This window comes from Streptopelia decaocto (assembly GCF_964273445.1).
Source record: "Streptopelia decaocto genome assembly, chromosome: 2".
NCBI classification, from domain to species: Eukaryota; Metazoa; Chordata; class Aves; order Columbiformes; family Columbidae; genus Streptopelia; species Streptopelia decaocto.
The window spans coordinates 136,506,773-136,521,059 of record NC_138655.1 but is presented as its reverse complement, the minus strand read 5'-3'; the positions used below and the strand labels follow the sequence as shown (position 1 = coordinate 136,521,059).

The window sequence follows — 14,287 nt, the reverse complement described above, 5'->3', positions numbered from 1 at the left end:
TCCCAAACCTGTCAGTATTTAAGAGGCATTTGGAAAATGCCCTTCATAACATGTTTTAGCTTTTGTTCATCCCTGAATTGGTCAGGCAGTTGGACTGGGTGATCATTGCACGTCCGTTCCAACTGAACTGTTCTTTTCTGTTCTATGTGTTTGATTTCATTTTACCATTAAAGAGCTTGCACTCTAGGGTTAGAGGAACTGATGGACGTGAGACAGAGCTAGTATCTGGACATGGTGTTCTTACCACAGGTTCCTCCTGATTGCTCTTGCAGCAAAGATGGCTAATGCTGTCCTGGAGTGCATTAGCTGTAGTGTTGCCAGCAAGCTGATGCAGGTGATCCTTCCCTACTGCTCAGCACTGGTGAGGCTCAAGTGCTTAATCTAAGTTCTGGGTGCAAGAGAGATGTGGACTTACTGGAGGGAGTCCAGGGAAAAGCCACAAAGATGATGAAGGGGCTGAAGTGTGTCACATATGAGGAAGGGCTGAGAGAGTTGGGACTGTTTAGCCTAAAGAAGAGAACGCTCAAGAGGGATGCTATTAACATGTATAAATACCTGAAGCAAGGACGCAAAGAGAATGGAGCCAGTTTTTTTTTCAGTGGTGCCCAGTGGCAGAACCAGAGGCAATGGGCACAAAGTGGAACACAGGAGGTTCTGTTTGAACATCAGGAAACACTTTTTCCCTGTGAGCGTGACCGAGCACTGGCACAGGTTTCCCAGGGAGGTTGTGGAGCCTCCAACCTTGGAGATACTCAAAAGCCATCTGGATGTGGCCCTCAGCAACCAGTTCTAGGTGGCTCTGCTTGAGCAGGGGGTAGGACAAGATGACCTTTGGAGGGCACTTCACACCCCACCCCTTCTGTGGTTCCGTGGTTTCGTTTCCATTTCTAAGACCAGTGTTTCAGGAAATACTTGAGAAAATCTAACTCTGCCCTGGCTTAAAAGGGCAAACCCCACACTGCCTATGCATGTGCTATCTCTTCTAACCAGGTGCAGGTTCAGCTTGCTAACGAGCACCAAGTGTTTTTTGTTAGTTGGCTGGGTTCATGTTGTGGTGTCTCAGGAAGCTGAACTAGCTTGCCAGGGAAACAACCTACTGCCAGAAGCTGTGCAGAAGGAGCACGTGGCCAGGGAGTGCTGTGGGGTTATATCTTCTATGGGGGTAGTGGGGGGGGGTAGCTGATTGTCATCTCCTCAGTGTCAGGTGCCATTCACCTTTTGAGTAGTTTATTTGCAAGAGAATATGCTCATCTCCCTAGCATATCTTTGGAGATTTTAAAGAAATCATAAACCTAACAGTTGGAACAAGATGCAGCAGGCTGCTGCAGAGTGGTTCTTCTAGGGCTATTTTGTCTGCCACACTTGAAGGGTCAGCTGTTAAAAAAACACACTGTAGAAGTTCTTACAAATATATGCCTGTATCATACTTAGCTGCTGTTTAAGGTTTGCAGTCAAAAGAGAACTGGTATTTCTGCTTCCCTTAAATTTTGTAAAAGAAGCCTTTGTCAGTGTTTTGTTATATGTGTGGGTGTTTTGTTTTGTTTTTTTCTATTTCTGATTCTTGACACTTATGTTCCTTTTTTCTGCTTTCAAGAAGCACAAACTAAAGGAATATGACTAATGTTAATGCCAGATTAAAAAAAATCCATTGTATTTTTTTTTTTCTTCAAATAGTAACTTACACTATGCCAAAAGCTTTTAAACTGTTATTTTGGTGTCACAGAGAAATCATTTCGATGTGCAGGTTCTTGACTCTTAAATGGTTTGTTTTCATGTCATAAGCAAGGTTGTACAGCACTGTAAACATCTTGCTCTTTTTCTGATTGCTGCTACTTTGGTGAACCACAGCAGATGCTATGGAAGAGAGAATTGCCCTGCTGCTCTCTTTTTTCCACTTCCATAGATTACATAGCTTAAACTGCTCAATGTGAAATTATTCTGGTTCTTTCTTTAAGGTCAGTTTTGTGTCTTGTTCTGACCGCGTTTCATCATTTATGTAATTACTGGCAGTGCCGCTGCAATTCTGCTTTGCTGTAGTCCTGGGCATCCTCTCTTTATCTTAGTTTGCATCTTTGGTGTTTTTAATATTAAATTACCTTTCTCCACCTATGACTTGTGAATATGCAAAAGCTGAAAAGTAATGCTAAAATGCTACTATCTTCATTGTATAGAAAAATTTTATTGGATGTAACATATTGGTTTGGCTTAAAGGTCACCCATACTTCTTGTCAAAGGAGACTGACAAACTGCAGGAGGAATAAATTAACCCCTTTGTGCAGCTCTGTAACTCATCTTTGTCCCATCCCACATATGTTCTCAGAGCCTCACAAAAAGACAAAATATTTCTTGCAGCCTCACAGAATTGCTATAGTTTGCACTGTGTTACTTGCTAATGACTGAAGCGGTGCCAAAAGCATTATTCTTTACTATCAGTGACTGAGATTGGAGAAAGAAAAAATTGTGTTCACTTTTTGGTGAGGAGGAAACATGAGGAGAAGGGAATTGCATATTCCTACCAAGGGAGATTTTTATCTTTAGGCAGTGAATTCAATTTCAGGTCTCCTATAGAAATGAAATTAATCCCATCTGGAAGGGAAAAGTGCTGTGCTTTGTAGGAGAAATTGCCACAGGAACGTGGTGCTGCCTCTGAATGGCACGTATATTTTCTGTGATTTTTGTGCTGACAGCTTTAAAAAAAAGCCTCACGACTAAGTGCTTTTTTTTCCCCCTGGTCTGTGTGACCATGCATCCAGGTCCACAAACTTCCAATTTAATTTTTACTTTGAAATGAAACTTGTGCAGAAACTGGTTGTTCTCAGCTTTCGTTAACTGAAACCTCATCTTATCTACAAGTAGTAAAACTCCAGCCTGATACTGCAAGTGCTTAACCTGTGTTCTTATCTTCAAGAGCACGAGTGTTTCCATTCAACTCTGTGTTTCTTTGTTGGACAGGGGCTTTGTTCTGTTTTTAACATGTAATTCAAGAAATTTAGTGGTTGCATTTCCCCTTGCTGAAGAGATTTATGTTTACTTTTGAAGTACCATGGTTGATAAAATTCTTAAGAGAGCAAATACCACAGACGTCCCAGCATTGCCTGCCTGCAGCTTTTCCTTTACCTATGCCATACTGTATACAGGTCTACTTTTTGTTTATGTGCCCCTCTTCTGTTTTTTTTTAGTCATTCTTTGTTATTTATTTAAAATGTAGTATGATGTTCAAAAGTACTGAACTGTGGCAAGTAATAGCTGGCAATCGCCTTCCTCCACAGTGAATACTCAGACCTGTAAGATCTGCAAGTACAAGTTTTGTTTCTAAGTGGTGAACACCCAGAGAAGGAAACAGCCTCACTAAGCATGTGAAGTCTTTTTTAATATGTGAATTCCTGCCACTTCCACGACATTCACGATAACAAAACACAGCATATGCTATTTTGTTACTGCTGGTCCCCTGGTGTTAACAGCCTAACAATTTGAGACCCGAACTTAGAGGATACTTTTGTTTGCTTTGTTTGTTTCCCTGCTTCAAGCAAAAGGATGTGTGGGGTTTTTTTTGCTTGTTTTGTTTTCTGTTTGAGCAATGCTGGAATTAAATGGAATTAAGTTAAAGCTACTTCAGAAAGTGAAAACTACAAAGTAAAGATCAAGTGTCATATATATAGATAAGTGGATTTTGTGGCTTTTAGAGAAAATGGGATACTCGGGCTGCCTTCTATCAAGGACAGGAAGAAACCTAGTATGTGAAAGTGTTTGTAACATTAATTTGGCTAGAACAAATTGTACTGATTGTTAATCTACCCTGAATTAAATAGTATACTCTGAATTAAAATATATGTTGTCTTTTAAGCAGTGATGTTTAGCTACGTTAAATGTGCAGCATTTAAAAGACAACAAATGCATGGTTTCCTGTAAAACTCTTTTGTGCCATGAATATACTGATTAAGATGCTTCCTTTCTTTGCAAGAAAGGAGAATAGTATGTGATAAAGCTGAAAACTGTACAATAATGCACAACTCAAAGAGAAAAAAATGTGATTGGAGCGACTTCAGCTCTGGCACCTGAAGTGGCTGACTGGAATCTGAGCCTTTACCAAAGCTACCTGTAAGATTTTACACATCAGCTTGATTTTGCTTCTTGTTGTTGCACACTTAAGATGAAGGTAAAATTGCATTTTAAACTGTTCCACAACTGCCTCTCCTTCATACATCATCGGAGCAGAAACCTGACTCTTGAGCATTACAGCACAGGTTTTTACCACTTGAGCTATGGGACTGACAACCCTAATTGGTAGCAGGAGAAGACTTATTCCCTGAGGGCTGAAAAAGGAATATGCTGCTGGCGCCATGTGTTGAGCCTGGGTGTGGGGGAAGGTAAGGAATAAATGAGGTAATTAGGAGTTTCTACTGTGTAATCTCCACAGAACTGGAAATATCAGTATTTCACATGGTAAGGTAGGAAAATAAGCAAAAAGGAACAAAATGCAGATAAGTAACATTTTCTTTTAATTACTGCATATCTGGGACTGGGTGGTTTGTTCTGTTCTTGTGTACGTTGGTATCGTTTATTTGGTTGCTAGCAATTGTACTGCATCAGCATAAGCAAGCAATAGCTGGCCAGCCTGCGGGATATTCAGTCTTTAAGTCTCAAGTATCAGGCCACAGTCTGAATTGTTGCTGCTTTTGCCATGTTCTATTTATATACTATTCCTGAAAGCCAGTGCTTACACTTCATATACGACTTTCTGTGAAATCAAGTATGGAAGACTTTGGTATCGCTTTTAAAAGCAGAGTTGAGGCAGTTGGTATCTGGTGAATACTCAGTGCTGATTGTGCAGTTAATTGCTATCGGTCACTGACTAGGGGAAAAAAAAGTCTTGCTTATGGTACCGTGAATATTTGGGTGGGAAGTGAGGATTTCTAGCAAATAATTAATTCAGGATTTATATATATATATATATATATTTAATCCAAACACTGCATGGTAGCACTCTTCTTTTTCCAACCTCTAAATATTCTTATTTGTTAAATTTACTGTGAAATAATATTATTGAAACTTGACACTGTGCACCTTTTTTCTGTAGACTGGACTCCTTTCCTCTGTTGGAGGTGTATGTTAGTCATTGCTATCAGTTTGTCAGTGCCTTCTCCTTTAAATGTTGGTGTCTGCAAAGTAAATCAAAATTATATTATTCAATTTTTTACTGATTTTACATTGGCATTATAGTTTATTGAAACCTTCCTCTCTGTGTTTGGCACCCAGCGTGTTTCAGCCAGACCACAGGCTGCTCCATGGGCTGGTGTGGTCCAGTGGTCTGAGTTTGGCCCTTGGGGACAGGAGGCGGCTGCTGCTCTTTGCTTGTTGTCCCAGCACTGTGGCGGGAGGAGGCTGGGGACACTCTCAGCTCCTGCATTCACTGATGCCAGCTGGGTAGAAAATAGAAAGTAGGTGGTGGTACATGGGCAGTCCTCTCGGTAAGCCGAACTTCTGGATATGTGCTTTGTATAGTTCTGTCGGTTGTTCTTCACAAGAGTCACGCTTAAGAGGCTTTTCTTACAACTTTTCTTGGAAGAAGAGAAGCTTCCTTGAGTCTATGTCTTAAAGTTCAGAATGATTAGTTTGATTAGAAGATTGGATGTATCCATGTTTATGGGGTGGTTCATAGGACATAATTTTGCAAAAGCTGGCCCAGTTGCCTATCTTCTGGCTAGTGCTCATGAAGTTTTTAATATGATTTTGTCCTTTCTAAGCTATTCAGAATTGCTTCCATGTAATATACCAGTCTTCAGAGAGAATACATCCTGGCCATAATCTTTTGCAGTTGATGTTTTTATTCCACTAGTTTCCTTATTTTGTTGTAGCTGCTGTGAACTCAGATCTTAGCTGCTTTGGAAGATTCTGTAATTGAATTACTGTTGTGAAAAAATTTGTAATATATGATTTTGTTGCAGTTTCTTTTAAGGGAATCAGTGGTAACTGGTAATCAAATTCACCCAAGTGTTAATCTGTCTCCAAGACTGCAAATGGGAAAAATGAAAAGAGATACTATGCTAATGTTGTAGGAGTGGGTGGGTTGATCTTTTAAATTGATGCACAGACACTTAAAACTGAAAATCTCTTGTATAGTTTGCTTCATTCAGGTATTCCTGCATTATAAAGCTGCACATTTTATAGGATCGTGTTTTGGGCTTCGAAGTTTAGATGTTTTATAACTAACTCTGCTGGGAAAGTTGGTGAAACAACAACTCAAAATAGCACAAAAATATGGAAATGTGCTGGATAAATGCTGAAGGGTGTTTCCTTCTTTCACTTTCCTTCAGAAAGGTTGAAATTGTGGGGTTTTTGGTTGGTTGCTTGGTAGGGCGTTTTTTGTTTGTTGGTTTGCTTTTTTTAATGCTTCCAATCCATTCAAAACTTTATAGAAACGTCTTTTATACTTCATTCTCTTTTTGCCTATTGAAGTCAATTGTTACATCACAAGGTAATCTATCTAACATAGAAAATGCACAATATTTCCAATCTGGTAATAAAGACTAAGCTGTAATACCATGTATGTGGCCTTTGGCATAGCATGAGCTTCTTGTGGTAAATTCTGATATTTTATATTTATTTAACACATTTTTTCTTCATTTTAGATAACGACTCAGAAGGAAAAAAAAAAAAAAGAGGTTATGTTCAGCTTCTTCCGAAAAAGTCAAGATTCAAAGAAGGTTACAGTGCCAGAGAGAGAGGCAGATGGATTTGTCATTGTGGGTGAGTGGCGCTTCTGTATAGAGTGATTCTTATCATCTTTGGAATGTAAAAATTTCTTTGAAGTGCTTAGCCCAAATGAAATATTAAGAGAAGCCATGATAAAAATTGTTTGGAATTCTTACTTTCCTGAAGGAATTAATATTCCTAATCTCATCATTTGGACTAAATAGCTGAAGTTTTATTTCCATAGGTACGGACTCCTATTCAAGAGCACTGAAAATGTAGTTTCTTGTCTTCCTCTCATATTGCGAGCAAGAAATTGTTATGTCCTTACAAAACAAGAATGCTCGAAGTTGAGGCTTCTAGCTTTATGATTAGAGTTGTGGCAAGAGAATATCTTATTGCAGTCGTTAGATGACTGTTTGTTTTTCAAGATCCTTCCTTTTGGTGTTACTCTGAAAGTCTTTTTATATTAGAAGCCAAGAAACATCTGTATATTTCTAATCACATGGCAAATGTCGATGTTCTGTCTCAGAATCTGGCTTTTTCTTAGTTTGATGAAAATTAACCAGTTGAAGGTCTTCCAAGTCTTTTTGTTATTCAAAAACTAATCTGAAGTGTACTCACCTGTGAACTGGCTAAACTTGGAGCTTTAGTCAAGCTATTTCACGGGCTTATAGGATGGCTCAAGCGTGCAGAAGATAAAGAATTTATTGCTGTCATGCTGTAACTGATCCTTTTCTTTTTCCTCTTGAAAATTTGTGTTTTCCTCCTTGTAAATCTGTCATCATCAATATTCCGCTTCTGCTGCTCTGATTTACTGACTTGTTCTTATCAGGAATCTTACTGTGTTTCTGTAGGTGTTACTTCTTGAGCATTTTCAAGTCACGAAAGCCTCTAGATTATAAAAATCTAACAATATGAGAGACTATTGGAACTCTTTCTGAGGAGAACTTAATTCTTTCTAATAGTTCTCTATTAAAACAAATCTTCCTTCACATCTGTGACGCTGTGTTGTCATGTTTCATGGTTACCTTCCACTAGATTTTGTTAATCTGCACTGGTCACATCAAATCACTCCAGCACTTGCATTGTGGGAGGGTCAAAGGAGACACATTGTTGTCCCAAAAAAAGTCTGGAGATCATTTAGAGTTTTAAATCTGTAATAAGCAGAGAGTTTGAGTTCTGCACCCAAAAGTTGCTTATGTCTCACAATTGCTGGGCCTAATTCTGCATTCACTTTAACGTCATTCCTTTTTCCTTAAATGCTGTCAGTGACTATTAAAACTTTGTTCATATAAATTCATACTAATTTGATCTGTTAAATATAAATTTAAGAACTATCAATTTTCCTTGAATCTTCTCTTGTTTTATTTCTATTTATTAAGATTTTTTGCTCAGATGGAAGTTAATTTAGCAATCTACAATGAAATGGACTGTAATTTAATCTTAACTAACTTTTACTGGGCAAAAGAATTGCTGTCAACCTTGTCAGTGGAGCACATCACTATCTTGCTAGATGGATTTCATTGCAGAATTATAGGTCAGCACTTGAGTAGATACTTACCTAGAAGTTTTGTTTGTCTAGGAATAATAGCAGTCCAAAACAAAGGCAAAACCAAACCACAATACCTAGCTATTCTGCTAGTTACCTTTTTATTATTCAGATGGGAGGTTCTGAAGCTTTTTTGAATTTAGGTATAAAATATTCTAGAATACCAGCACTCTAATGTCTTTAACAAATCTCAATAGGATTATAGGACCTTTGGTGTGAATACTGCTGTAGGCACTGGACACTCTTGAAGGGAGTGAGAATTTAATTTCTTAAGTTGGTTTCTACACCCAGTCTTTCATTGAAAGTATGTAAGAACAAAAACCCTGGTCTGCTGATACTCTGTAGACATGGGAGGAAGTGTTTTGCTTTTCTTTCCTGGAGAAAGAAGAGGAAAAATACATCCTCAGGGGATGCTTGCTTCTGATTCCCACTGTTGTGGTCAGGACAGTTTGTCTGTCGCAAGTCCCTTGCAGGATTGTTCACACTGTGCAGCACTGATAAGGACAGCCAGGAGCCTTACTGGAAGTCTGAATGAGCCCTATGAAGAAAGAATCAAATGCCATGTCCATTACCTATTCATTAATGTTGTGAGAGTACTGAGCATCACAGTTAAATGTAGATAATTGGACTGTGATTTTCCTAACAATATTTAATTATTCTAATCTCTTTCTGTATCATCTGCTACTTGAAAAAAAGGGAAGATGGTTCAAAACTTAATTGAGAAAGAACCACCAGAGCTATCACCCTTTCTAATCTTGAGGATCTTTTGTTTGTTTTCTATTTTTTTTCACAACTCCCGTTATATATTACAATAATTTAAATCTGCTTTTGCTTGTTGAATATCAATGCATTTGGAATTTCAGTATCTGAATACCTGTTCTTCGACTAGAAAGATGACTCATAAAAACTCTTGAAGCAACAAAAACAACTGTGCAACATAGTAGCTGAAAGATATTCTCTATTTTATCTTTTGGGGCAAACACTGCATGTGTGGGAGTCAAGAAAATATAATTCGTAATTCACTCTCCACAAAACAAATATAAAATGTAATTTTCTACCAGGGACTAAAGCATTTTTACATCTACCTACCAGTTCACTTATTTTCCAGATACTGGTCATCTCATCTGTTCATGAAGCTGTAGAAGTGGTGCTTGTTCTGTAACAAGCAGAACTATTATTTTGAAAAGGGAAGAGACTTATGAAATACAGACAACACATGTGGTTGGTTTTGATGAGTGAAACAATTGCAGAAATATGAAAAATGTTTCAGGGAGTTGTCTGATTATCACAAATTTGCCAAAATTCAGAAAACAAGTAAGTTTCCATTTAGCTTAGAGATTTTGAAGAGTAGTCTTTTTTAAGAAATTTTTCATGGTTTGTGGCTTTTTCTAATATAAAATAAGTTCCAGCCTACCATCCATTCTTACTGTTGCTAGCCAAAGAGAAGACAGGTTAGAGCTAGCATTTTGGTTTGGCACACAGCTAAATATCTCACATCAGATCTCAAAGATGCATGCGACTCGTCCTAATCTCAGTCTCAGATCAGGAACTGAAAACCTGAGACAGCAATGCTGCTTCCCATGTGTATTTAGCAAGAAGTTCAGAAACTCTACAAATATCCACATGGTGCAGATGTTTTCACTGGGGTGGCTGGTCAGTGTTTTTTGCTTGAAGACAATGGAAATATCATAGAACCACAGAATGGTTTGGGTTGGAAGGGGCCTTTGAAGATTATCTAGTCCAACATGCCTGTCGTGGGCAGGGACATCTCTTACATTGTTCAAAGTCCTGTTCAACTTGACTTTCAACACTTCCACTGATGGGGCATCCACAACTTCTCTGGGCAACCAGTCCCAGTGTCTCATCACCCGTATTGTAAAACAAAATAAAACAAACAAATGAACAAATGAAGAAAAAACACTTATCACAGAATATTGTTCTGTATGTGCTCTTTAAACTAAACCTGAAAACAAAAATAACATTCAGCAGTATTTTTTTAAGATGCTGATGTGCAGGGTTTTAATTACTTTTCCAGAAATTTTGATGTAAGCCAATGTGAGGGAGCAGCAAGTGCTGGTGCTTCTGCTGGGCAGGAGAACCTGCAGCTGAGTGAGGGCACTGAGAGGCCGGGGGCTTGGGTAGAGAACTCGCCTACGAGGGCTGTGGTCCCTTGTTGCCTGAGCAAGGACAGCAGAGCAGGCCTGGTGACGGTGACCAGAGTCAGTGGAGAGTCCTCAGAAGAAGTCCTCAGGGAGGGGGCAGAGCTGAGGCCAGGCCGGGTGGTCAAATCAGTGGATTGGGGTCACCGAGGTGCATGGACAGTCACAGGCATCCCTGTGGGGTGGCTTGGGCAAGGACCAAGAACCTGAGATGAGGCTTCTCCTCCAGCTCTTTGCCCAGATGCTGATGCATGTGCTCAGTGCTGGCCATGCGTATGGACAGCTAAACCCCTGGGGCTGGGGAAAGGGTTGCTGGGCCCACTGGTGACCTCGGACCTGTACAGCCAGGGTGGTTGTCTTGCTGTTTGGTGGCATCTGAAGGCAGCATGGTTCTCTGGGGAGCTCTTGATCTGAGCCTTTGACCATGCCCGAGTTCAAGTCTACTTTGTTTACTTTTAAATTGCGTTTTAAAAGCCAATCTGTTTCATGGATTTAAGAGTTGTTGGGTTTTGTTTTGTTTTCTTTCAGGGATCTTTTTATGTCATAAATTGGAATGGAGTAAATGGCTTGGAGAAGCAGCTCAGTTGCTGCTGCTGATAACGCTGATTTGTAAACATTTAACTTCTGATTCTTCCTTGAACTTATGACAGCTTCCTGTTTCATTTTTTTAGATACAAATTAACATGAATTTTCAAACTGACTAATGGCTATTATGTCAGAGCTCTGCTCTTGACCTCAGGTGTGGGTCTCTAACAGGTGGTAGGGAGTATTATTATTGACTTACAGAGAGCATTTGACTGTCACCTGAAGGTTGTTTTCTGACATCCAACATTTTGGTGTAGATTTTTTTAAAGTTCCAAGAGTAAGCGCCCAAGGAAAAATGGGCAGGCATGGGATTCTCGTCTGCGTGGTGTGACTGCCACAGACGCAGTGAGGGTATGGCCATGGTGAAAAGGGTTGGCAGGATTTTTATAATGAAGATACACTCCTGTTCTGTAAACCTCCCTTTTCCTTACTGTGCTTTCCTAGATGGTTGAGGCCATATAGAAATAGTAAACAAATTCTGAATGAACACTTGCTTGTTATGCTTCTCACTATTGGAACAAGTATGATTTTTACCTGTTATGTTTCCTCTTAAGAGAATATAAATAGGCATAGACATAAGAAATTAAGTGTTCTGAAATCTCTTCCTAATAAGAAGAAGGACATGTGATATTTAAGTGAGTCCTGGATCTCTCAAATTAACTGACATGTACCTCTGTTTCGATGCTGATGTCTGAAGAGAAGGAGCTCCACAGAACACATGTGGCCAGACTTGCACCAACATTTAAAACCTCACAGAAAACAAAGTGGGAACTGATTTTTTTTCATCCTGTGAGATGAAATACAGTATAAGGCAGAAATTTCTTCATTATTAAGAAAGTAGAAGAGAACTGATATTAGATAAAAGGTGGAAAGTTCAGGAACTTTTTTGTGAGAAGGAAGATGTTGTAGAAATCATCACTGCTACATGTTGTGACAAAGTCAGCAGCATAACGGGATGCAAAAGGAGTACATGAGTTTAATAAATTATGATGGATGATAGCAGATAGTCTTATCTCAAAATGGTGGTGGTCACGTATGGCTTACTATCTTAAGCTAATCTCTGCAAGGCACTCAAACTTTGGCTTTATCTTAAATGAAGTACTTTAACCCTACTTGGCTGTATTCAGTACATGTATTACTGAGTTAATTCAGTATTGTAATTCCTTCATATGGGATCATGCTTGTCTGTAGACAGGAGCATCCTCACTCAGCTATGAGACTGGAAAGAATGATTTACAGCCAACTGAAAGTTTCCCTCTGTTAGCTACAGTTACATTGCAAAATAACATCTTTTACAAATCAGGAAGTCTGCTGTGCTGGAGATGTGAAAAAGTAAAATGATCAACACTAGTCAGTTTTTAGTTCTGGAAATCTTGACTCTGTTTTTCTGAAGAGCAATTTTACATATATTTCTTCCTCTTTAATTCCAGTTTCAGTTTTGACATGAATTTATTTTGCATGCAGATAGTCTTTGGGGTACCTTTTATTGTGGAAGGAAGATTTGGATAAATCGCATATTTGAATTAAGGGACACCCCTGCTGTCACCCAACATGATATAAAGGCCTATTTGTTTACGCACTAATCTTGGTAATACAAATCTCTACATATGTTTTTAAGAACTTCTTAAATGTTTGCTTCTGAGAGAAATGTGCAGTTTTAAAATCTTCAAGGGTGAGTGTGTTATGAAAGGAAAATTTAATATTTTGATCCTCTCAAATCAAAGGAGTACTGCATATGAGTTTTTTACTGCAATTCAAATAGGTTTTTGGTTTCTCCACTCTGTGTACACACTTCAAAAATTAAATGCATCAAGAGATTTGTAAAATCTTAGTGTTGCTGCTGCTGCTGTTTGTTTTCTAGGAGGCAGTAGTAATGTGTAGTAGATTCCTGTAAATCTCTAAATTGTTTTTTTTTCATTAATATTTAAGGAGCTTTTAGTGGTGCTAGTAAGGAAGGCTGGGCTGCTGCAGCGTTTTAAAATATGCTGTTACATTAAAGAAATGCACGAAGCTTTCTGCCAGTTGGAAAAAAGCAGCGTCTCAGTGTCCTTTCACTTTCTGTATCAATGGGCTTATATTATGTATTTTTTTATATATATCAGTAAGTGCTTGTGTAGTTATTTCCAACCCTGCGGTCTTCCACTAACCAAGCTACTACTTCATTATGTTGTTTAAGTGTACAAATATTTTATACTAACTTTATAATAATATGAGATTTGGAGAAATCTTTAAGTATTTTTTATCTAACAAATACTTTAGATGTGTCAATCTATGCCACTGTAAGTGAACGCTTCCGATACGCACCAGAACATCACTGTATTAAGTGGCCTGTTTCTTGAACTGCTGCTTTCTGGGCTTTATACTTAAAAATCATTAGTAGCTCATTTGGGCACGGAATTTTACAGTCAGAGTTGCCTGAAAAGGGAGGAGGTGTAATTCAAAGACACAGTCCTCTCCTCTTAGCGATCCTTAGTTGCATAAGGAGGTAATGGCTACCCTTCATTCAGTAATGAAGTCAAACTAATCCTCTTGGGTACTAATTTTGCACAAAAACAAACTGCATTTTTCAATAGTACCGCTAGATGGGGATTTCTCTTGTATTCAGGAGTTGTAGGGCTTTTCTCTCCCATACACACACACAGGCACACACACAAAGTGGAGCAGTAGTAATTATCAGTACACTATTTTATTAGACTGTAGGTTTTTGACAGATTTATAAAAAGCTTTTAAAAGCCTAATATCAAATCTATAATGGCATTCCAACCTAATAAAAATAATGAAGCTTGAAATGTTGACAGCATGTATCTAGATGTTGGCTTGTAATTCCTTCCAAACAGATCTGTTGAGGCCCATGTGGGACCTAAATAACACAAAGAAGTAAATTTGCATATTTTACAGCAGGGGGAAAAAACAGAATGCAAAAACATGAATAATTAGGAGCACAAGCTTCATGCTATATTAATACTGTTGAAAAGCATGTGTTGATTGTATTCTGAAAGCCAGTAGTGATTTGGTTGAGTGAACTCAGTCAGCATCTCTTATGCAGATTAAAGGAACTGGGTTACAGAACAACTGAAATTCATTGTTTTGCTGTATAAGGAGGTATATTTCTTAAAGGAAATATTTTTTCCTGAATTCTGTACAACGCAGGGAATCTTTTTTAATGCTTCATCAAAGCATGTGTTTTTTGACAAAGGACTGTTCAATTCTTCATTTACTTGTGCAACTCTAGATTTTAAAAATACTTCTCTCAGGCACAAATCAGATGTTAGTATTTTTAGCACCTTACTACACATGACCT

The 14,287-nt window shown here is 38.5% G+C and overlaps 1 protein-coding gene across 4 annotated transcripts in view; it reads left to right on the top strand.

The window, feature by feature from the left end:
- The window catches only part of UMAD1 (UBAP1-MVB12-associated (UMA) domain containing 1), an 81,798-nt gene that overhangs the window by 1,398 nt on the left and 66,113 nt on the right, over positions 1-14,287 (top strand). For 3 of the 4 annotated variants that reach the window (XM_082047042.1, XM_082047039.1, XM_082047040.1), the window contains exon 2: positions 6,630-6,747. In XM_082047042.1, the coding sequence (XP_081903168.1) occupies positions 6,666-6,747 (82 nt within the window). In that variant the 5' untranslated portion in view covers positions 6,630-6,665. Of the gene's footprint in view, positions 1-4,242; positions 4,368-6,629; positions 6,748-14,287 lie in introns of those variants that run through there. The other variant, XM_082047041.1, reaches the window with a different exon arrangement.